The sequence below is a fragment of the Dendrobates tinctorius genome, unplaced genomic scaffold (assembly GCF_039654945.1).
Source record: "Dendrobates tinctorius isolate UK_male_01 unplaced genomic scaffold, ASM3965494v1 ptg000070l, whole genome shotgun sequence".
Classification (NCBI taxonomy): Eukaryota; Metazoa; Chordata; class Amphibia; order Anura; family Dendrobatidae; genus Dendrobates; species Dendrobates tinctorius.
Window position 1 is genome coordinate 93,076,376 of NW_027361738.1, and position 26,384 is coordinate 93,102,759.

At 41.7% G+C, this 26,384-nt stretch overlaps 1 protein-coding gene across 1 annotated transcript in view; it reads right to left on the reverse strand.

Moving 5' to 3' along the window:
• Positions 1-1,239: 1,239 nt before the first annotated feature.
• DGKB (diacylglycerol kinase beta) overlaps positions 1,240-26,384 on the reverse strand; it is a 738,755-nt gene continuing 713,610 nt past the window's right edge. The window contains exon 25 of the mRNA XM_073582131.1: positions 1,240-10,692. Within this exon, the coding sequence (XP_073438232.1) occupies positions 10,585-10,692 (108 nt within the window). The 3' untranslated portion in view covers positions 1,240-10,584. The remainder of the gene's footprint in view (positions 10,693-26,384) is intronic.

Here is a 26,384-nt window from a genome sequence, read left to right on the forward strand (position 1 = left end):
TCCTGTTACCCTTGGGAAAATAAAAATTGGGGGTGAAAAGATCATTTTGTGGAAAAAATATGATTTTTTAATTGTACCGCTGTACATTATAAACTTCTGTGAAGCCCTTGTGGGTTCAAAATTCTCACCACATATCTAGATAAGTTCCTTAGGGGGTCTAGTTTCAAAAATGGGGTCACTTGTGGGGGGTTTCCACTGTTTAGGTACATCAGGGGCTCTCCAAACGCGACATGGCGTCCGATCAGAATTCCAGCCAATTTTGCATTGAAAAAGTCAAACGGCGCTCCTTCCCTTCTGAGCTCTGCCATGCGCCAAAACAGTGGTTCCCCCCCACATATCAGGTATCAGCGTACTCAGGACAAATTGCACAATAATTTTTGCAGTCCAATTTCTCCTGTTACACTTGGTAAAATAAAAAAAATTGAAGTTGAATTAATTTTTTTTGTGAAAAAAAGTTAAATGTTAATTTTTTTTAAATATTCAAAAAATTCCTGTGACGCACCTGAAGGGTTAATAAACTCCTTGAATGTGGTTTTAAGCACCTTGAAGGGTGCAGTTTTTAGAATGGTGTCACTTTTGGGTATTTTCTATCATATAGACCCCTCAAAGTGGCTTCAAATGTGATGTGGTCCGTAAAAATAAAATGGTGTTGCAAAAATGAGAGATCGCTGGTCAACTTTTAACCCTTATATCTTACTAACAAATAAAAATTTTAGTTCCAAAATTGTGCTGATGTAAAGTAAACATGTGGGAAATGTTACTTATTAACTTTTTTGTGTGCCATATCTCTGTGATTTAAGGGCATAAAAATTCAAAGTTGGAAAATTGCGGAATTTTCAAAATTTTCGCCAAATTTCCGTTTTTCTCACAAATAAACGCAAGTTATATGAATGAAATTTTACCACTAACATGAAGTACAATATGTCACGAGAAAACAGTGTCAGAATCACCGGGATCCATGGAAGCGTTCCAGAGTTATGACCTCATAAAGGGACAGTGGTCAGAATTGTAAAAATTGGCCCGGGAGTTAACGTGCAAACCACCCTTGGTAGTGAAGGGGTTAATATTGAGTTACGCCGATGTCATACAAGTCGCACTGATTAGTTTTACAGAGATTTCATTTACATTCACATTGTAGGTAATAGTGCGGAGATTCGCTCATCTCTGCTCATATTTGTGTTGCAAATTTCTATTTGTTCCAAACAAATCCATGTCTATAAAATAATCAGCACACACGGATCCTTGAAAGTGCAGAATTTAATTTTCAATTGTAACAATAAAATAAGCAAAAATAACATACAAAGTTCACACTTTCAGGACGTCTGGACAATCAGTGAGGCACAAGCCGTGTGGCTTCATCTCCGGTCAGCTCTCTTCTGCTCTCAGGACCTTGTCGGTGATCAGTAACGTGTGTCTACAATGACAGCAATTTACCGTCATGCTACAAACTTTCCCAGTGCAACTTGCTCGTTGCTGAAATACTGAAGTAGCAGATTATATTCTCCACCCGTGCAAATACAGTTCCACTTCTTCTAGTCCAATTTTTCTGTTTTTTTTTTGTTATTAATGGTTTTCATTTTAAAACTTTTTGAATTTTTAAAATTTCCTTTTCAAATTTGTACTATTTAAACGTCTAGAAAAGTGTTCTTGTACCAATCTTTTCCTGCTCTCCATTCACAGATATATTCTGTCCACTTTTCTCACTGACGTACAAGATCTCCACTTGTCATGATGTCCAATATTGCACCCGCAATTGTGCCTACTTCTGGACACATTCCAACTAGACGTATCCAGCAAGGCTGCGCACATCTAGTCTGCACGTGACTGCATGTGTGTAAATCGCATAATTTTGGGCACACGCTCACCTGCTATCCTGTGCCTGCATCAGAGAATCCTGACAGTGTGCACACTGCACGAAGTGAAGATTCACAAGTTTGCAGTTACATAGAGTGACTGATGACTTGAGCCCGCCTGGACAACCCCTTTAATGGAGAACTTCATATTGTGTGTTCTGGTTATCCAGTCTTATCATAGTAACAGTTTGTGGATCCAAATCCCCACTGTAATAAATGTCCTCTCACCTTACCGAGAAAATATGTGGACATTCATGTAGAAGGTATTGATTAAGAAAGTATCAAATTAATAATTTAGGACTGCCCAAATATCAGTAATTGTTGCAATAGCGACACTGAGGCAGAAGAGCTCTCTCTCTGGTTCTTTTTGACATAAATGAGGATTTATCATAGAATACAAGAATGTTAGAGTGTGACGGAACCTCCAGGGTCATCGTGTCCATCCCCCTGCTCAATGCAGGAGTCACTAAACCATCTCAGACGTTTCTCCAGCCTCTGTTACATATCTCGTTAGGCAGGTTCTCTTACAAGACAAGTACAAATTAGATACAAGACTGTTAAAGAATTTGCAAAACTGTTCAACTTTAGTAGAACATTAACTGAACCAGAGAATCAAATTAGAGATGTTTCAAAATGAAAACCATCGTGGTGGACGTACAAGATCATATATGGGTGTCCTAAAGTTTCTTTACGTGACTTTCCAGGAATAGATGTTGATGGCCTCTCATTAAATTATTGTTCCCATATGTAGGATAGATGATATCTTGCTGATCGGTTGGGGAATGGTGGCCAATGGAGTGGTGGCCAAGAGTGCTCACCAACCTCCATTTATTCTCTATCGGACTGCCGGAGAAAGTCAAGCCCAGTTCTCCACCATTTTTGGGAATATGAATGGAGCTGTGATGACTATGTTGAGTTGTTGAGTTATAACTCTGTTTACATGGAACTCGACAGAGCCAAGTTCTTGGGATCATTGGTGGTCCCAATAATCAGCAAGTTATCGCTTATCCATTGATTAGTTGATAACTTCTAAAGATGGAAATAAACCTTTACGATGGGTTAGTTACTGGTGATCCTGAGCGACCTTCTTTGATCAACAGAATTGTTGGTTAGCGGTTGTCCAAGGCATCTGGGCTTGCCTTGGCTCTCAAGTTCTGAAATTCTTTCAAGAAAAGAGCAGAAACGCTAGGTAGAACCTTAGAGGAGGACCTTTTAATGGGAACTTTATTAAGAACAGTTGGAGAACGAGGGGGTGTTTACTCCGGCCATTGTGTACATCCACCCCAAAAAACCAATACATCTTATAACCCAATTCATTTTTTTGGACCGTTCTGAGAATTAACAGTGTATATAGATAGCTAATTAGATATCACGCCTGCACAAAGAAATTCAGTGTACTAATCGCCATGTACATGACAGTCATTTTCCATATTTTTTTTTTCTATCAATCACATGTACAATTGTGACAAAAGACAACTGCTTCAATATATTGCATCATTAAAAAAATAATATCGACAGCAAGTAACAAACATTGCATACACATATATTAAGATATAGGTTATAAACGTCATTATTACAATAGGTGGAATGCTCATTTCATATATTTCATATAATGCACAGCAAAGAGAAGGTAAAACTAAATTTACCTTGCTTTTTCTCAAGACTTTGTTATAAAGGAACAATCCAGGGAAAAATGAAGATATTGTGTCTGGTCCAAGACCTCAGGGGCAGAGCACATAAAACACAAAATAAATGACTCCGCCCCTGCAGAGCACTAGGCATAACACAGTGTATCCGTTTTTCTCTGGTATGTTCCCTTAATTTATGTGCTTTGTAAACATTTACAATAAATTCAAAACGTGCAAAATGTATCAAGTGGTTGCAAAATTAACGACTTCTACAACTCCACCGTCACATTTCACTTAGTGGCAGGAAATATACCGATATTTCAGTCTATAGAATCAAATATACATAGATATGTTTAGTCAAGCTGAACAAGAGTAGGTCTTTGGATTAAGGCAGAAAATCTGATTTTGGATATTTTCATAGTATCTTGATTGACATGTACTGTTTGCAAAGGGGGGGAGGGAGGAGGGTCACATTTAAAACTTTTGCAAAAGTTTTTGGAAATTGCATTGATGGGTTTTTGTTGTGTTTAAGGCATTTCTTCTACTGTTACTATTTCAATTAATTACTGTTGTATTGATTTAATAAAAATGTGTTGCAAATAATTGAAAAGAAATTTACAAATGAGGAAAATGTGAAAAAATTATGGTTTGGAAAACTTTTTTTTATTAATACTAGAATTTTTCACTTAAAGCAAACACACCTCCCTGGGGTGGGGCATGTCAAAGGATTGTTTTGTGTTTTTCTGGTATTTTTTTGGAGGAACGCTTTGAAGACTTCCCCACCTCCTTTAGCCATGCTATAAAAATAATACAGTATTACCCAAGAATTATTATTTGGGGCTTTGTGATATCCTTTGTTGCAGTACCACCCATTAGGTTCTCATTTTCCCTCAGAATGTTCTTTAAAGGTTCAATGCTTTGTGCTGATTTCTTTCTGACACTGAGCTCTAATACCCCAGCAATGACATAGAAATATATGATAACATTCTATCTTCTTGCCTCAAGGAAGTTTGACATATTATTTCCAGTACTTCAAGATCAGATTTATAGGTTTTGACTTAAAGGGGTCCTTTCACTTTTCATAAATGTGTAACTTTTCTGTCTGCTGTAAATGCCGGCGTTCTCTTGAATCCAGCGTTGTTTTTCGTTTGTTCCTAGGCCTCCAACTTCCTGAGATATGGCCCTCTATTCCCTGTATTTAAATCTAGGCTTTATAACTAACTGGGAGTGGCCATCATCAGGAGGTCACCCACTGATTTGATGACCACACCCACTTAGCTAATAACAAGTCTAAATACTAGATTTACATATAGGGGAAAAGAGGGCATATCTTGGGAACAGAGAGGAGCAGGAACAAAAGAAAAACAGCACCGGATTTAGGAGAACAATGCCAAGTGACAGGTCATCTTTAAAGTATCTCATATTCAAGTTCCTACAACCTGAATTTTAGTATTTTGGGTTCTAATTCACAATGGCTGTGTTCTGATTCCTCAGTCTGGCTTCCAATATCTTAGGATCCAAATTTCTTGACTCTGACTTCTACAGCCTTGTGTTTTTAATCTAAGTGCCTGTCTTCCTGTGTCCTGAATTTGGACTTAAAAATAACTTCACATTCTTGAGTTCCACTGGATTTGATTTCTTGGACTTTGGGTATAGCTTCATCAATTCTGACTTATTATATCTCAGGTTAAGAATTATAACGTCTGGATTCTAAAACCTCTAAAATCAGATTTATGGCGTGACAGCTTAGAAGAAGTTTAATGGTCCCAGCACTAGTCTTAAAGGGTCTCGGTCAAAGACACTTTATTGACTCAAAGCATTAGCAAATTTTGAAAATATGTAAAAGTGAAAATTAAGATTTCATTTTGAAATAAGTTTAAAATATGAAATGCTTGGAAATATAAATGGTTTTCTATGAAACGAGTCATTTAAACATCTTGATAGCTTAGCACAGTGTTCCACCAACGCCAATCCTCAAGAGCCACCAACAGGTCATGTTTTCAGGATCTCCTTAGTATTTCCCAAGTGATAATTGCATCACCAGGACAGGCAAGAATTCCATTACCTATGCAATACTAAAGAAAAGCTGAAAACATGACTTGTTGGTGGTTCATGAGGACCAGATTTGGGGAAAACTGGCTTAGAAGAAGGTCTAGAGATGTCTAATGATCCCACCAACGGTCTGGAAAGATCTAAGTCAACAACTTTTTAGAAACAATGTTATTTACTTAACCAAACCATAACTTAGCACATTTAACCCATTGTAAATCATAATTGTATTTGTAATACTTTCAGAACGAGTAGTTAGCAATTAATTCATTTATAATAAGCATCTCGTAAAAAAATATTATACTCCATACAGGGGATCGGCAACAAGAATAATTGACATTGTCTAAGCCAAAAACAAATACAGGCCCACATGCTTTATATACAAGATAAATTAACGTGCAATGCCGAGCAGATGAACGTTTCCACTTCTTGAAAATATTTTTTTAATCAGTAGTCTTATAAAAGGTGCATGCTGCTGCGACTTGTCACTACAACTATACATACTGTACTGAACAACTTAACTCACTTTGTTTGGATCCAGATTCACAAGGGCTCCTCGTGGGCGGCTCCAGATTAAAAATGCTAATAGGTAGCCCTCTCTGTTCCCAATCATCAGTGGCTCAATAAATTACAATCTTATGTTTAGTATTTAGTTACTTTCTATATAATGGTAGCACAATATTTGGGGGATAAGGGATAGATGTATGATAAAAATTGCACCCCTTGGTGCTTCCATAAATATATTTTGAACAGTAGGTAAAATACTTTAATTCTTAATAATTGCCCCCACGATCCAACCAAACAAGAACGTTGTACAGTCTTCATTCGGAGCAGCTCATGCAAAGATTAACTTAGGAGGTAACTGATGTTTGAGCACCATGCAGTGCAAAAGTAGAACTTATGTGAACTGTAACCTGCACCAATACTCACTGAGATAACCACTTAATGGTGTCCAACCCAAAACGATGTGCAATCTAGGAGAACCCCATCGAGTATCTGAAAACTCTTTTTTTTTTTTAAGAATTATGCATTTCTATAAATGGATATTTTGTAAACCTTCATTTGAACCCGCGCTCAACAAGCCCGTCATTGACCCAATAGTAACCAACTGTAAGCATTGAGCCAATCTTCTAAAACCCCAAATGTCCATAAGTCTTGAGAGTTCAAGCATCTCATATTGAGTGGGCTGGACCTTCTCTCGGGAAATCATCCATTCGCCAAAAATGAGTCTAAATATTGGTTATGGGCATGCTGGACATAACCCAAATTGTGGCTATGAGGTTCACTTTTTACACAGGGCACTTGACAAAAATAATACATTGGGATGATGTCTCGTTTGCCGATCACTTGGATCACTCTTCTGTCAGATGCAATATTGTTATGATTCAGAAAGCCAGGTGCCGTGATATTTCTGGCAGTCTCATGGACAGTTCTCAGGATGGCCGGGGGACCTTGTGATGAGACCCCCAATGATCACCTAGCTTGCTGAGTCCACTAGAAACCCACCCACCGTTGCTAATTTTATGTTTTTGGGCTTTCTTTTCTTTCTCTTTCCCATATGAGGGCTTGTTGTGGGATGAATTGTATTTTTGAAAGAGACCTCGATAATTTTTCCATTATGAAAAAGAAAAAAACACCAGGTGCAGTCAAACAGTGAAAAAACACAATTCTAGAATTGCCTTGTTTCACTATTTTTCGAGATCCATAACTTTTTTTTTATTAAACTTTGCACGGGTTTGATTTCTGATGTACGACTCGTTGGAGTGCGGGCTCAGCCCTTGAGCCTGCTCTTTACATGCAGACCCAACTATAACACCCTACATTGGGAAAAAAGGTTTATAAATCTCTCCATGGTATATAAGCATCTATTGCAAATATATTCTCTAAATTACTTTACAAATATTTACATATATGAAATTTTGCATATGAAAATCTGTAGCAATTTACAGATTGATCCCTAATATCCACATAAAGCCGCTGGTATCTTACCCGGCCTCAGACGTCTATTTCTTAAAATTTACTTAATGCATCAGGAATGTAATCTGAGCACTTGCCAAGATAATCAAAAGTGCCGTTATATATTTATTTTTTTTAGCTGTGAATTTCATTCAATGCCCTTGATTAATTATGCATTAACCCATTACTCCAACGTCTCAGTCAGTAAATCTTTGGTGGGAAACAGTTTATTAAGTGAGTGTTTTCTAAAGATCAGATTGGTTATTTGTGCCACTGTATAGATTTTTTCACAAATTATTTATGTATACCTTTCTGTGATGGAGGATGTTCGGATAAATAAAAATATAAGTCAAGAACGTGATTGATTGGATTGCAATACATGTCCACTATTTCAGTAAATAGGTCCAAATCCTGAGCTCATTACTTTCATTACATAAGTTTAGAGTGGTCGGAGCATCAATTTTAAAGGCAGAGCTCTAAATCCTGTGCAGACACAAAACTAGTAAAAAAAAATATATATTTCTTCCTACAGCCACCACTAGGGGGAGCTGGAGAATTTGCAGCATACAGTTAAAACATAGAACTCAATATTAACAGTATGCTGTAAGCTCACAAGTTCCCTCTAGTGGTGACAGTAGATACAATCATTTTTGTCTATGCCATTGATTGGACCTACATTAAGAAACTGATCAGAACATGATTTGCCGTGTGGGATACATATCATTTTTAAAGAGATATTCCAGTTTCTAATCTCACAATTCTAGTTGGGTGACCGTTTTCTGCTTGTCTGCAGTTAGTACTGATGGGTACGCCAAAAGTTTCACTTAACCCCTTAACCCCGGAAGTATTTTAGTTTTTGCGTTCTAGTTTTTCGCTCCCCTTCTTCCCAGAGATATAACTTTTTTTATTTTTCCGTCATTATGGCCATGTGAGGGCTTGTTTTTTTTTTTTGCGGGACGAATTGTACTTTCGAAAGACACCATTGGTTTTAGCATGTCGTGTACTAGAAAACGGAAAAAAATTTCCAAGTGCGGTGAAATTGCAAAAAAAGTACAATCCCACACTTGTTTTTTGCTTGGCTTTTTTGCTAGGTTCACTAAATGCTAAAACTGACCTGACATTATGATTCTCCAGGTCATTACGAGTTCATAGACACCAAACAGGTCTAGGTTCTTTTTTATCTAAATGATGAAAAAAAATCCAAACTTGGGTTAAAAAGAAAATTAAAAGTCACCATTTTCCGAGACCCGTAGCGGCTCCATTTTTCGTGATCTGGGGTCAGGTGAGGGCTTATTTTTTGCCGCTGAGCTGACATTTTTAATGATACCATCTTTTGATCAACCATTATTGCATTTTAATGCAATGTCACGGCAACCAAAAAAACGTAATTCTGGCGTTGTGACTTTTTTTTCGCTACGCTGTTTAGCGATCGGGTTAATCCTTTTTATTGATAGATCGGGCGATTCTGAACCCGGCGATACCGAATATGTGCATGTGTGATTTTATTTTTATTGTTTTATTTTGAAAGGGGCGAAAGGGGGGAGATTTGAACTTTTATATTTTTTGATATTTTTAAAAGTATTTTTTTTTCCTTTTGCCATGCTTCAAAAGTCTCCATAGCAGACTAGAAGCTGCCATAACCTGATCGGCTCTGCTACATACAGGCGATGATCATTTCACCTATGAGTGCCGACCACTGGGTGGCGCTCACAGCAAGCCGGCAGTGACAACCATAGAGGTCTCCAGGAGACCTCCAATTGTCATGTCAATCCACCGGTGACCTGCGATCACTTGACGTGAGTCACCAGTGGGCAGATTTCCGGCGTTATTGCCGGAAGCGCTTGTTAAATGCCGCTGTCAGCATTATTTAACGTGTTAATAGCCGCGGGTGGATCGCGATTCCACCCGCGGCAGTTCGGGGCACTTCAGCTGTTCAAAACAGCCACCATGTGCCAGGAAAGATGTGGGCTCACCGCCGGAGCCCACAGCAAAAAGAGGGAGTCCAACATCAACGTACTATTACGCCCGATGTAGGAAAGGGGTTAAAAAGTTAGGTCACTTTTGAAAAACATTATTTATCTTGAACCAATCTTGTAACAATTATAAATTACACCCTGTGTTATACTCCAGAGCTGCACTCATTATTCTGCTGCTGGAACGTACACACAGTCCATTCCTTACTGTACTGACCCTGAGTAACATTTTAATCAGTTACAGCCTGTGTTACACTCCAGAGCTGTACTCACAATTCTGATAGTTATTGGAAGTAGCCAGTAAGCAAGTTGTAAAACATACTCCCCAGTGATGCATTTGCCTATTTTTCCCCACATGCAATTGCTTCACTGAGTCTGAATCTCTGCTATAAACAGGTACTGAAATCTGTGAAGCTTCAACTCTGCAGCCAGTAGAATTATGAATACAGCTCTGGAGTAAAGAATGTGGCTAAAGATCAATGCAGGATATATAACATCTTGACTAATACCCATGATAGGAGGTCACAGTTAAAGTCCTCCTAGTGAAGCATACTTAGACAGGATGGGGCAAAAAGTCTCTACCGGGGGTCCTGTAATCTGCGCTGTGTAATGTGGAGCTCAATGATGGACACTGAGCCGCCATATTGGACCTCGGTTGTGTGCATGGACCATTAGGTCATTACATTTTGGACACAGGCGTTCTCTAAATAAATGATATTACAGAATAAATCATAAACGCGCGTGCATGTTCTCATCAGTTTTCCACTAAAACCAAATATTTCCTTAAAAAATGTCTCTCTTCGCTTCTTCCTTTTGTGGTGCGCAATGTGGAAACAGCAGGTCTGATCGAGCATCCAGGAGCATAAAAGTAAAGTCAATGCATGCAAACATTACAGGCAAGTAATGTCGCTTCAGAGAAAGAAATACTGACTGCACATGCCAAACATAAAAAAATAAAAATAATATTACAATAAATTAAAATCATAATTTAACTTTGAAATAATTAAAAAATAAAAAACAAAAACCTGTAAAAACAAGCCCATTATTCCAAATACAGCTATTAAGCCCAGCAACACACGGTAAGAGGCCAATCTGTCCGTTGAATGTACATATGTGTGACGTCATTCACTCTTTGCTTCTGCTCATTGTTCCTTTGATGAAGGATGTGAAGAGGCTGTTCCTCGGGGGAGGTCCCATCAGCATCGGAGCTTGGTTCTTGTGAGTAATCTTGATCTACATAAACAAATGAAAAGCAAAACATTACTACTAGTGCGTTTCCTAAGATTTTTTTGGATGAGTGTTTGGGATCACTACCACCTATGTTACATTCAGGGGCCTGATTACAGAGAGAAGATACCCACAACATTGTAAACATACTGAAGTCTCAGTCTCCATTGGGGCCTAAAGCAAAGAGGCAGTACTATATTAAAAAGTCATCTTTCTCGATGGACGGATTTCTTAGTGTTGAGTCCCAGTTGTAGAAATAATCCCCCGGTACCCATTAAGCAGTAGGCATTGCAGCAGCTCAGGGGCATACCCCATATGCCACAGGTGCTCAGTTACAGGTGGGACGCCAACAATCAATCTTGTCTTGAGTGAACTAAACTTTTTCTATAGCAGAAGGGAAAGTCCATTGGCCAGCATGGCACCTTTTTAAGAAAAATAGAACTTCCTTTTCTTTAATCTAATATACTTTAAGGACCACTCTGATAAGAAAAAGTTATAGGATAGAGGATAGCTCCTGGATTTGTGGAGGTCTGAATGTTGAGACCTTCACCGATTGCCAGAACATAGGACGTCTGTTTGAATGGAGTGGTGACCGTGCATCTCGGAAAGACCAATAAAGAATGAACGGAGCGGCAGCGCACATGCTTGATGGCTTCTTCATTGGAAGTCCACCATTCTGGTTATTGGTGGAGGTTTCAGATTAAGTCGTCCAGTAGAGCAGTCATCATTTAGATGGGGATGGGTCATAATTAGAGTTGAGCGACTTTTGGTTTTTTAGGGTCGCGTTTCGTTTCGTGAAACCCGACTTTTCCAAAAGTCGGGTCGAGCAAGATCGTCCGATTATAGGGAAAAGTCGGGGTCGTCCCGAAACACGAAACCCAATGTAACTCAATGGGGAATAAAAGTCGGCAGTGAGAGGAGGACAGGAAACACACCTACAGTGCCCATTTGAATGCCAAAAGCATCAATTCTTCTTACTTAAGCTTGTCAACCATAATTAACTTCATAATACAAGTTACGCACTGAAAAATGGGGGTTATTTGGCTAAAGTTGTGGGGGGGGGGAGGGCTGGCTGCAGGTTTTCATGTGCCCTGGGCGAAAGAGCGCCCCTTTAACATATACCACAACTCATCATGCTCCGATACGGCAGATAAATAGCGGTATAGTACAATGAAAAATACCTCACTTTTTACATCTCATGACGAGGCCCATCTATTTCTCCATACAGAATCATTGGTCCCATATAATGTTTGAAACAGTATATGATGAGCTCCACATAATGCTACAGTATATGTTGGTCCCCATGGATGAAGCTCCACTGTCTTATGGGCCCAAATAATGCTCCAAACATAATGGGCCCCATTTCTAATGCTCTAGTGTATAATGGGCCCTGTAAATGCTGCTCCAGTGTCTGATGTCCACCTTTGGAATGTTCCAGTGTATGGTGGGCCCCATCTATCATTCTCCAGAGTATAGTGCTCCCCAAAAATTGCTGTCCCAACATTGAAAACAATCAAATAAGTCTCCTCGCTAGGGAATCCCTGTACTTGTCTGGACAGGTGCTGTAGCTTGCTTAACAGCTCGCCAGCCGTTCTCACGCCCAGTATGGATTGCACGTGATTGCACAAAGGTTAGAAAGGGTACCGTATCCCTGGATAACATGTATGGATAGCGTACACATTCAAAATATATGTCTCAGGAGGCAGGCTCAGACGGTGTCAGGCCCAGTATGGATTGCACGTGATTGCACAAAGGTTAGAAAGGGTACCGTATCCCCGGATAACATGTATGGATAGCGTACACATTCAAAATATATGTCTCAGGAGGCAGGCTCAGACGGTGTTAGGCCCAGTATGGATTGCACGTGATTGCACAAAGGTTAGAAAGGGTACCGTATCCCCGGATAACATGTATGGATAGCGTACACATTCAAAATATATGTCTCAGGAGGCAGGCTCAGACGGTGTCAGGCCCAGGATGGATTGCACGTGATTGCACAAAGGTTAGAAAGGGTACCGTATCCCTGGATAACATGTATGGATAGCGTACACATTCAAAATATATGTCTCAGGAGGCAGGCTCAGACGGTGTCAGGCACAGTATGGATTGCACAAAGGTTAGAAAGGGTACCGTATCCCCGGATAACATGTATGGATAGCGTACACATTCAAAATATATGTCTCAGGAGGCAGGCTCAGACGGTGTCAGGCACAGTATGGATTTGAAGGCCCAGATTACACAGCGGAGGAGCAGGGAGAGGTAAAGATTGCAAATGCTGGGCCCCTGCCCAAGCAAGGGGAGCCCACTCGTGGGCGTCGGTACTGGCACTGGGCCCCTCATAGTACAGCGGTGTGTCTGACGGCGGGTGTGCACCACCACCGTCAGAGACACTTGATTGCACTATGAGGGACCCTGTGCCAGTGCCCGCGCCCAAGAGTCGGCCTACCCACCTGTCCAGGGCAACGGCACTCGCACAGTGTCGTGCGGTAGGTGGTGACCCCGGCCATGGGGGGGGAGGCAGCACAGTTAGGGAGTTTTAGAAAGTGGCATATGTTGATGTTGGACATTCAGCTGATGCAAAAGGCGAAATAGGTGAAGTACCAGGAAGAGGTGGACCAAAGCAAGCCATTTTTCTGTCACCCTATGTGTCATCAGGGGAAGGTGGGACAAAATCCTTGGAAACCCATGCGTGGTTCATTTTAATGAAGGTTAGATCATCCACATTTTGGGTTGACAGACGGGTCCTTTTTTCTGTCAGGATTGATCCAGCTGCACTGAAGACTCTTTCCGATAGCACACTTGCAGCTGGGCAAGCGAGCTCCTGTAAGGCATATTGGGCCAATTCAGGCCAGGTGTCCAGTTTAGCGGCCCAATAGTCAAAGGGGAATGACCTGTGTGGGAGAACATCGATATGGGAGGAAAAGTAGTTTGTAACCATAGTTGACAACTGCTGTCTCCTGTCACTTTCCATCGATGCTGTATTACCAGTTGTGTGAGCGGTATTTGAAAAATCAGTCCACAACATTGTCATGAAACCCCTGTCTCCAACGCCACTTCTGCTGTGTGCACCACGAACACCTCTGCCAAGCTGCCCCCGGCCCGTACGGCTCGTGTGAGAACCATCACCGCTGCTGTGTGCTGGGAATGCCTCAAGCAACCGATTTACCAGAGTTGCTTGTTTATTAGCCAATATTAGGTCAAGGTTCTCCTGTGGCATGATGTTTTGTAATTTGCCTTTATAGCGTGGATCCAGGATGCTGGCCAACCAGTAGTCGTCATCGTTCATCATTTTGGCAATGCGGGGGTCCCTTTTTAGGATCCGCAAGGCATAATCTGACATGTGGGCCAATGTTCCCGGTGTCAATGATGCACTGCGAGTGCTGGGTGGAGGAGCACTTTCTGGCAAATCCACATCCCTCCAGTCACGCACAAACCCTGTACCAGACCTTGCCACGCCAACATTTTCACTTGCCCCACGAGATGCATCCTCCTCCCCTAAGTAATCATCCCCATCATCCTCCTCCTCTTCTTCCTCCACCTCGTCCAGGAGAGGTCCCTGAGCAGACAATGGCTGAATGTCATCAAGGATTCCCTCCTCCTCTTCCTCCTCATCAACATTGGCTGCAGACGCCTGCTCCTTAAGGTGCGTCAAAGTTTGCATGAGCAGACGCATAAGTGGGATGCTCATGCTTAGGATGGCATCGTTTGCGCTTACCAGCCATGTGCATTCCTCAAAACACTGAAGGACTTTACAAAGGTCTTTCAGCTTCGACCACTGCACGCCTGTCAACTCCATGTCTGCTCTCAAAGTGCCTGGCCCTGTATCCTCCCACAAATGCATTATGGCCTGCCTCTGCTCGCACAGCCGCTCCACCATGTGCAGGGTGGAGTTCCACCTTGTTGCAATGTCGATAATGAGGCGGTGGTTGGGAAGGTGGAGCAATCGCTGCAGCTTCTGCATACGAACGGAGTGTACAGGCGACCGGCGGATGTGCGCGCACAGTCTTCGCACCTTCTGGAGCAGGGCTGTTAACTCCGGATAATTTTTGAGGAAGCACTGCACCACCAGGTTCAAGGTGTGAGCCAAGCAAGGTATGTGGCTGAGTTTTGAAAGGGCTATGGCTGCCACAAAATTACGGCCGTTATCACTAACTACCTTGCCTGCCTCAAGATGTACACTGCCCAGCCATGACTCAGTTTGTCGCTTCAAGTACTCGGCCAGCACCTCGGCGGTGTGTCTGTCGCCCAAACACATCATCTGCAACAGAGCCTGCTGACGCTTTCCACTAGGTGCTCGATAGGGGGACACATCGGGTGCAACAGTGGCAGCTGCAGATGGAGTGCTCGTACGACTGCGCTCTGTGGACGAGCTTTCGCTTCTGGAGGAGGAGGAGGGTCGAACGCCTACAGCCAACTGTTTCCTATACCGTGGGCTAGGCAGCACTGTCCCACCACCGCTGTCCCCTGTGGACCCTGCATCCACCACATTAACCCAGTGCGCAGTGATGGATACGTAACGGCCCTGGCCATGCCGACTGGACCATGCATCAGTTGTGAGGTGCACCTTTCTGCTCACTGACTGCTTGAGTGCATGGACAATGCGGTCTATCACATGATGGTGGAGGGCTGGGATGGCTTTGCGAGAGAAGAAGTGGCGACTGGGTAGGTCATAGCGTGGTACTGCATAGGCCATGAGTTCGCGGAAAGCTGTGCTTTCCACCAACCGAAAGGGCATCATCTCAAACGAGATTAGTTTGGCAATGTGGGCGTTCAAACCCAGTGTACGCGGATGAGAGACTGAGTACTTTCTTGACCTACTCATAGTGTCTGGGAGGGTGAGCTGGACTTGAGAGCTGCATATGGTGGAAGTAGCGGTGGACAGGGCGGACTGAGAGAGGGTTGATGATGGTGATGGAGTTGGTGTTCTTTCTGATGGCCTAGAATCAGTCTTTCGTTGATATAACAGTGGGATTCCCTGACTGCTGTGGTCTTGCAACGACACCTCAACATTTGCTGCTGTGCTAACCGGTGGGCTTACAGTGGGGGAAACAATGTAGCGTTGCTGACTACCTTCGTTGTGATCAGTTGCACATGTGGCACTTGAGGTTTGGTGTTGTGTCCACGCTTGCAAGTGCATGCTGGTTAAATGTCTAAGCATGCAACTGGTATTCAAATTTTTCAGATTTTTCCCTCGGCTAAAGGTCTTTGCGCACTTCTTACAGATAACCTTGGCCTGATCATGAGGATTTTGTTCAAAAAAGTGCCACACTGCACTCTACCTACTTTGGCAGACATTTTGCGGCCTAGCACGCTGTGATCTTTTGACCCTCTGGACAAGCTGTCCAGCAACTCTTTTGATGTTTGGAACCTGTCTTTGGAGTGCTCCGGGCCTGCCAGATAACAGCTGTTGCGATGTCGATGTCTGCTGTGGATGCTCCTCATCTGAGCTATTGGAAGCAGCACCCTCTTCCCCCAATGGATGCCAATCTGGGTCAACAACAGGGTCATCCATCACCTCCTCTTCTATGTCATGTGCACCTTTCTCTGTGTCACCGTGTATGGTGGTATAGTGTGCGGGAAGGGGCACCTGAGTCTCATCAGGGTCAAAATCTGGCTCTGTACACTGCGAGGACAATGTAGTGCTCTGAGTGAATGTACCAGCAGAATCATCCATCAGCGGCTGTGCATCAGTGCACTCCATGTCAGATTCATCTTGGCCTGGGTAATTCACCATTTCACTTGATAATCCAGGCATGGTATGTGAAAACAGCTCCATGGAGTAATCAGTAGTATGGCCTGCGTCATCCTTCAATCTTGGTTGGGGTGAAGGACACAAGGAAAGGTGTGGTTCATGAACATGAGCCTCCAATGACGACTCAGTGCTTTTACTTTTTACAACTTCAGAAGAGGAGGCGATAGAGCTGGAGGCTGAGTCAGCAATGTAAGACAAAACTTTTTCCTGATGCTCTGCCTTTAAAAGCGGTTTGCCAACTCCTAGAAAACTAAGCGTTCGAGGCCTTATGTAGCCAGACGATGACGCAGGGTCAGCACCTCCTGCATTCGGTCCTATTTTGCTCTTGCCACTACCATCAGATCCACCACCAACACCATCATTACCAGCTGCCAACCCCCGCCCAATTCCACGGCCTCTTCCACCAGCCGTCCTCATTTTTGGTAGAAATGTAGACAAAATCCAACAAACTATATAGTAATGTAAAACAAGGTACAAGGTGTCTATAGGACAGGGGAGATTTAGAATTTCTGCACACACTTGTGGACAGTGGACACTTTTGGATTGTGTGAGGCCCACTGATATCTGAGCGCTATGTGACAGGCTCGATGGCACAGCTGTGACCAAAGTGACGAGAGGATAATGGAGATTTTGAATCTCTGCGCACACTTTTGGACACTGGACACTTGTGGATTGTGTGAGGCCCACTGATATCTGAGCGCTATGTGACAGGCTCGATGGCACAGCTGCCTGTGACAAAAGTGACGAGAGGATAATGGAGATTTTGAATCTCTGCGCACACTTTTGGACACTGGACACTTGTGGATTGTGTGAGGCCCACTGATATCTGAGCGCTATGTGACAGGCTTGATGGCACAGCTGTGACCAAAGTGACGAGAGGATAATGGAGATTTTGAATCTCTGCGCACACTTTTGGACACTGGACACTTGTGGATTGTGTGAGGCCCACTGATATCTGAGCGTTATGTGACAGGCTCGATGGCACAGCTGCCTGTGACCAAAGTGACGAGAGGATAATGGAGATTTTGAATCTCTGCGCACACTTTTGGACACTGGACACTTGTGGATTGTGTGAGGCCCACTGATATATGAGCGTTATGTGACAGGCTCGATGGCACAGCTGCCTGTGACCAAAGTGACGAGAGGATAATGGAGATTTTGAATCTCTGCGCACACTTTTGGACACTGGACACTTGTGGATTGTGTGAGGCCCACTGATATCTGAGCGCTATGTGACACGCTCGATGGCACAGCTGCCTGTGACCAAAGTGACGAGAGGATAATGGAGATTTTGAATCTCTGCGCACACTTTTGGACACTGGACACTTGTGGATTGTGTGAGGCCCACTGATATCTGAGCGCTATGTGACACGCTCGATGGCACAGCTGCCTGTGACCAAAGTGACGAGAAGATAAAGGAGATTTTGAATCTCTGCGCACACTTTTGGACACTGGACACTTGTGGATTGTGTGAGGCCCACTGATATCTGAGCGCTATGTGACACGCTCGATGGCACAGCTGCCTGTGACCAAAGTGACGAGAGGATAATGGAGATTTTGAATCTCTGCGCATACTTTTGGACACTGGACACTTGTGGATTGTGTGAGGCCCACTGATATCTGAGCGCTATGTGACACGCTCGATGGCACAGCTGCCTGTGACCAAAGTGACGAGAGGATAATGGAGATTTTGAATCTCTGCGCACACTTTTGGACACTGGACACTTGTGGATTGTGTGAGGCCCACTGATATCTGAGCGCTATGTGACACGCTCGATGGCACAGCTGCCTGTGACCAAAGTGACGAGAGGATAATGGAGATTTTGAATCTCTGCGCACACTTTTGGACACTGGACACTTGTGGATTGTGTGAGGCCCACTGATATCTGAGCGCTATGTGACAGGCTCGATGGCACAGCTGTGACAAAAGTGACTAGAGGATAAGGGAGATTGGATTGCTTTTAAAAAAGCAGTTTGCGGAGCAGTGGGTAAACAGCAATGCCAGCGTGTCAGGAAGCCTTAAAAGGCAGCCCAACAACCAACACCACTGATACACCACAATATAGCCTCCCCGTGCACTGCACACACAGTGACTTGTGTGTTGTGCAGGCCAAATCGCTAGCAGCAGAAGCAGTTTTTTTGTCTTCTTCCCTGCCTAACGCTCTCCCTACAGAATCAGCAGCAACCTCTCCCTATACTAAGATCGGCAGAAGTAAGATGGCGGTCGGCGTGCACGCCCTTTTATACCCCCTGTGACGCCCACCAAAGCAAGCCAATCACTTGCATGCCCTTCTGAAAGATGGTGGTGACCCGTGCCTAGGTCATCACGTTGCCCACAGTGTCCGTGGATCCTGATTGGCTGAAAAAGAGCGCAAAACAAACTTTTGAAACGCGACTTTGGCGCGTAAGTCGCCGACCTCGTGGCCGACCTCATCCTAGGGTCGGGTTTCGTTTCATGAAACCCGACTTTGCCAAAAGTCGGCGACTTTTGAATTTTTTCGACCCGTTTCGCTCAACTCTAGTCATAATTTCTTCTTATCTTGAATACTCTTTTTTTTTTTTTTTTGATGGCCGAAGAAACACACAAAGTGGCAACCAACAAACCCAAAGGTCTATGTTTTGCTTAAATCAGATTCAAACCCAGAACTCTACTACAAGATGGCAGCTACTAGATTGACGGGAGTCTGACTTCTGAAACCCCTTTAAAATTGCCGAAATTGGAAACTTCTGTCACCTGTTGGAAGCAAGTGGAGCATCTTTACCAATCTCTTAGAGAGTGGATAGAGCAACAGTTCGTGTATTTGACCACGGCTCAGTTGGGCTATCTTGGCGGCTGTTAGGCGTCAGAGCTAAGTTCTCCAATCTAGCAGGTATCATCTACCTGTGGATAACATTTTCTTACATAGAATACTCCTTTAAGTTTTCATTATGGTTGAAGAAACCCTTACAAGAAGAAACAACCTACCTACAATGCAAACACTGAGTATCACGTCTTTCTTGACCCGATTTGTACCCATAACTCTAAATGAAGATAATATCTACTATATTATTGGGGATCTGCAGGTTGATTAACCCCCCAACTGCCAAAACAAGGGACTTCTGTTGTCCCGTTTGAATGAAGGTGGTCAAGCATCTTGGGCAGTCCCGTAGAGATTGAATGGAACTATAGTGCGTATGTTCAACCATGGCTCCTTTTAAACATGGGACAAAAGTCCCACATTCTGGCTATGGGTGGGGGTTTTATTGGTCAGCTCTAGTAGTTATCACCTACTTGTGGTTGAGTGATAAAGGGGTATTCCAAAGAATAAAAAGTTAAGTTCTAAAAAAAGGTTGAGGATTCCCTTTTAAGAAGGGACAATCTATACGAAGCATGTGCCATGCCTTTCTTAGATGGATTCGAACCCTTAACTCAAGGCTGAACCCAACCTCAATTTTTTCTTTTCACATTTTATTTAAATTGTCAAAATTTCCCAAATTGAAACTAAAGAGTTGGAAATAAAGGAGTGTAACCAAATCCTGTTTGAGTAGAACGCTTAAATGTTAATAATCATCCACGTACCAGGCCCATTTTTTGTTTTTTTTTGTAGGTCTTAAATAGCACCTTAACGTTTTCCGTCACTCGGCCATAGATCTAATAGACACCGATAAAGACGGAGAAAGGTTAGCTCGCGGGAAAAGCCACCAAAGATGAACTAGTTGTCTAATCTGCTAATGATCTGGTAGCGATATCACTCTTGTATAACTGCGTCGTAGACTTAGGACAATTATACTTTTTTTGATTTATTTTAGCATAAACTGCCTTAAATTATACACACTCTGGAAAGATTATGTCTACAGTGTTTCCTAATTCAAAATTAAAGGAGGAAGACATTTTACGAGCCGCCCGCTTAGCTTAAAGCTAATTGAAAGTGATTATCAAAGTGGCATTTTCCTTGTGACTTTAAGATACATTGTTGAAAGATAATAGACATCCCTAATTAGGTAATAAAAAGGTTACACGTTGCCTTTGGGCTAGTGATGCGGAAAAAGTTTTTCACAAGCATTAAGAGACATTTTTCTTTAAGATCCTTATGACTAATACAAGGATTCATCACTTATTAAATATCAGTTGTCAGCCTTCCCTTAGCCGTCTCGCAAAAAAGCATTTCCCTGGTCAGAAACACCAGTCTATTAGAACCTGCAAAATATATTTCTTGTAAAGTACATACCTGACATTTGCAATGTATAATGAATATCTTTTTTTTTCTCGTGCCATATATTAACTGTATTAAATAAAAAAGTATGTCACGCGTAACAGGGCCATTAGAGACGAAAATGGAATTTTTTTTTCTTCTTTTTTTGGAATCGGCAATTTTTCTTGACAAGGGATGGAAATAAAAATGTCCTCAAATTGCTGCTGACTATAATCTACGGAATGGAATTAATACAGACTTCAAAAAAAGTTTGGTCCTAACGCGGACCCTCCGGAGTAACAACCACCCCTTGCCTGATTTCCTTTTTCATTACTTGCAGCCTCGGATTCCGACTGAAATATTCAACTAAAGTTTCCATCACTCAAAGTCGTGGATGATCTCATAACCTCTGCCCAATGTGATGTTCCATTGCAGAGAAAAATCCACTTGTAACTCCATGTAAATAGAGCTGGCGGTGCAATGTGGGCGGGCTGATATGTGGCTAGCGCATCGTCCGGCCTCACTGCACCACTCTTAGTGCCTAAATGTTAGATTGACATTGAACTGCCGCTGCTAATTTACAAGAATCACTCGTGAAATCTTGCGCATGCACTGTCTGGTCCTGGCTCTACACATGCGCAGTAGATCCGTGATGCCATTGCCCCCATGCGAAGAACAAAAAGCAAATGTGTAAGATATCACTGATGATACCTGCGACAATTCTGCTGGATCGACGTCTCTGTGTCTCTGCTACGTCAAAGAAATCACTCATGAAATCCTGCGCATGCACAATGCTCTCGTTTTTGTAGGCAAAGCTGCCATGCACCAGGTTGGGCACGGATGCCACATAAATGATAGTTGTGATTAAAAAGTGACAAAGAGATGCCAATCATGGGATTGTCCAGGCTTGGGGCTCAAGTCTGCAGTTACTGTATGTGACCCATGAATCATCAGCGTGTACAGTGCGCACTGTCAGGATTCTTAAGTGATTTGCATACTTCCGGCCACATTCCAACTAGATGTTTTTGGCTTCACTCAATTCACTTGTATTGAGCAAGGCAGTACACAACTAGTCGGCACATGACTGCCTGTATGCAAATCTCCTGATATCGGCAAATCCTGACAGCGTGCACTATGCACACTGTGAGGATTCACAAGTCAGCAGCCAATATAATGACTGCAGACTCCAATTCTGACCATCCCCTTTAAGTGTGGTCTAGCAAGGAAACAATGACACTATTGATGCACTAGCCATTCATCTGTTCTTCCAGCCTAACAAACATTCAGATTTTTCTATGCACAGGAACATCACTTTGGCGTAGGAAACTTGATTCAATGTTCTACAAAGCAATGTATTGAGTTTCCTGAATCTAAAGGGAATGACATTTTACCTTTAATAGGTCTATTAAGGGGGTTGCCCATGCCTTTCAATGGCTGCAGAGGTCACACTTTGTTCTTTACTTGGTGAGATAGCACAGAGACTGGTGGGGGACCTGGATACTTAAAGGAGAAAAACCACAAAGGATAGCAAGGCGAGTATGCTGCATTCTTATGTTATTACACAATATGTTATATTTATGATGGTGATGTGATGGGGGCAACACAACAGCTTTTACACTATTGGTGGGGCTTAAAGCACATAGTGATTACCGTTCTTGGTGCAAAAACAAACCAGTGCAATCTTACAGTCTTGGTATTAAGAAAAAGTGCACATTCGTTAAACTGTAAGAATAGACGTCTACTTTCCATATATTCTATCAGATTCTACTAACATCATATAGCAGATCATTCAGATTCAACCTCTCCAAAACTGAACTTCTTCTGCTCCCGCCATCTACTAACCTCCCTAAATCGGACATTTCCCTCTCCGTGGGTGGTACCACAATAACACCCCGGCAGCAGGCGCGCTGTCTGGGTGTTATGTTTGACACCAATCTCTCCTTCACATCCCATATATAATCTCTTGCCCACTCTTGCCGCTTACACCTAAAGAACATCTCTAGAATCCACCCTTTTCTCACCATGGAAACAACAAAAACCCTCACTGTAGCATTGATCCACTCCCACTTGGATTACTGCAACGCTCTATTAATTGGCCTCCCCGTCACTCGACTATCTCCTCTCCAGTCCATACTTAATGCAGCAGCCAGGATCGTCCATCTGGCTAATCGGTACTCGGACACTTCCGCTCTTCGTCAGTCATTACACTGGCTGCCCATTCATTATAGGATCCAATTCAAAGTACTTGTTCTCACCCACAAAGCTCTCCACAGTGCAGCATCCCCCTACATCTCCTCCCTCATTTCTGTCTATCGGCCTAACCGACCGCTGCGCTCTGCAAACGACTTTCGACTAACCTCTGCATTAATCCGTACCTCCCACTCCGACTCCAAGACTTCTCCCGCGCTGCACCAATCCTCTGGAATGCTCTACCCCAAGAAATTAGGACTAACCACAATTTGCATAGTTTTAGGCGCTCCCTCAAAACACATTTGTTCAGAGCAGCCCATCACGTTCACTAATCAAAGTCATTCTATGTGTAAGTGTGCGCGTGTAGCCCATTCACTATCTCCATCCATCCTTCACTCCCTCAAGATGGCTGGACCGTCATTGTAAATACACCATTGTAAATACACACCTGTACTCTGTATCTCCCTCACCTCATTGTAGATTGTACGCTCTCACGAGCAGGGGCGTCTTATTTCGTCTTATTTTGCTTTAATTATTGTATTGTTAACGTTGTTACTTATGACTTGTGTTTTGAAACTGTTAAACTGTAAAGCGCTGCGGAATATGTTGGTGCTATATAAAGATTATTATTATTGTTATTATTATGTGCGATGCAAAAGCAAAAAGTGAAATAAATCCATAAAATAAGTAGTAGTATAACTAGTTTACACCTTCACCCTAGAAAGACATATGGAAAAATCCTAACATTTCATTCAAGCAAAATATGATTTTTTTTGTTGTAACATACATTATTATGACACTGCGATATTTACTATCACAAGCCTCATTACAATAATGCTGTACTATCTATTGGGTATACTCACAGATTCATTGCACTGGGGTTGTTGTGCTAAATACTTTGAAATTATAATAGTTATTAACAATAATGAATATATAAATCTAACTTTTTAATTTTATTAATGCAAAATACCATTTGTGTATAACATTGGGCAGGTAATGAACAAAGTTAGATTACTATAGTATGGTATTATTTATTAACCCCTTAATTTAATTCTCTATTACTTCACTTTTTAGCCCCACGCCTATTATATTATCAATATAATGTATATGCCTCTAAAGAGTAAATTGTGTACAACATTGGGCAGGTAGGTATAAAACTATATTACAATAGTACGGTATTATTTATTAGCCCCTTTATTACTTCACTTTTATCTCCAAATAGAAATTTTGCAAATTCATTGCTAAAAAAAAATTCATCTCATCCATCCAAATGGAATTATTTCATATGATAAACACCTAAATTAAAATATAATTATATATACTGTATATTTAAATATATATATGAAAATATAATACAAATAATAATATAGATGTGGTGGTAGCAGTACAATTTTTTTTTTTAATCATGATCCTAGCAAAAATGTAAAAAAAAAAATCCCAATCTCTTAGATTGAATTTAAGATTCAATTGCTTACAAAATTGGACTGAATTCCATTTATAATACCTTATTGCAATAGAACGGTATTATTTATTAGTCCTTAAAGAGGACCTGTCAGCGAGGGAAAATAAACCAGTTTTTGTGCTGATATTTCTCTTGCTCTGCTGAGTATTTACAGTTGTTTTGTGTTTTTTTTTCTTTTTGTATTTATCTTAGTTCTTTTTCTTCTAACTTATGATCTTTACAAGGGGGCGGCGTTTGTAGGATCCTCTGGGGCGAGCCTTTAGGATGCTCTGCATTATTACCCTGTAAAAGATGCCCCTTTGGTAAGTACCATAAAAATTAAAAAAAATAACACTATATAAAAAGGCCAATATCTCTGGAACCGTATGGTGGATAAAAAAGAAAAAAAAAAAAGAATTCTCATAGGGGTAGGTGTGATAAAAATAAAAAAAAAATAACACTAAATAAAAAGGCCAATATCTCTGGAACCGTATGGTGGATAAGAAAGAAAAAAATAGAAAAAAAAAATTCTCATAGGGGTAGGTGTGATAAAAATAAAAGCAAAAATTTGGCTACTTTTGACCATGTCTTTTCCATCTAAAAAAAAAATCTTTTTCAACTGATTTCATTAAAAACGTTCCATCTGTTTGGCTTTTACAGGATCTTTGTCTCATTGTATATTCCTGGCTGCTAAATGAATGATCTGAGAATCCATTAGTGAGCATTTGTAGCTTTTTTAGCTCTCCTGTGCTTTTGTATGACCACATCAAAGTTCAACTCATCCTTGATATGGTCTGTGGTCATAAATCAGTACAAAGGGGCACAGAAAATGACAGCTACATGAGCTACAAACCTCTCATCGGAACAGCTCACTTATGGATTTTTAGTTATCACATTCTGCAGCGAACCATTGACAATGCAAATCAGAGGCTATATAACGCAAAGGGTGCAGCATTTTTAATTAAATCCAATTGCAAAAATTAGTTTTAAATAGAAATACAAGTAAATATGAAGGTGTCCCCATCCTTTAATTTCATGGCAGACACATTTTGCATTATTTTAACGTTTACAGGCTTTTTGTTTCACTGCATATTGCAAAAGGGTTCAGAAAACAACAGCTAAAAGAACTACAAACTCCTCACTAATGGATTCTCAGTTACCTCATTCTGCAGCCAGCCACTGACAGTGCAACACAGAGGCTATAGAAGGCAAACGTAGCAAAATTTTGAATAAAATCCAACTACAAAAATGCAAGCATTTAAGTAAAAAAAAAAAAAAGTCCATGAAGGTGTACCTATAATTCCATGCTAGATAAAGTATTGTCACTTACAAGACAAGATCCATAATATGGCCATGTGCATAAGATTAGGGATGAACGGACCCGTGGAAGTTCAAAACTTGAGCCCGGGCCCGGAACCCTTAGAAGGCAATGGGGACCCGAACTTTTTTTTACTGCAAAATGGTCATTGTAAGGGCTAGGGGGGTGGCAAAAGGAAGCAAAATGGGGGTAAGTCCAGGACAATTGCCCTGCAAACAAACAAATGTGGATAGCGAAATTACTTAAAATAGCACAGATTAAAAAAATAAAAAATAATTTTGAACTAGGAGGTGAACGTCCAAGTGGAGGAGTGGAACAGAAACTTTGTGAGTGCATTTTCCTGTACTTGTTAATGAATAAATAAATGAAAATAATGGCCTGCGGTTCCCAGTATTTTTAATAACTAGCCAAGAGAAAGCAGACAGCTGTGAGATGGTCTTATTATGCTGGCAAGGGGCCAATATCCATGGACCTTCCCAGGATGTTATTATCAGACCCAAGCTGTCTGCATTGCCTTAGCTGGTTATTAAAAATGGATAGACCTCACATCTTTTTTTAGGGTCCCACAGCAAAGGCAAAGCAGACAGCCATGAACTTAAATTAAAAGGTTGGGAACCTCTTTGGTTATTGGGCCCTTCCCAGCATAATAAGACCAGCTCATAGCCAATAGAAGTCAATGGGGGCCGAAACTTTTGTGCTTGTAAAATGGGGATAGTAAGGGGTAGGGGGCTGCAAAAGGAAGAAACATGTGTATAAGAGCAGGACAGTTCCCCTGTAAACAATTGTGGATATGGAAATTAATTAAAATAGCAAAATAAAAATAAA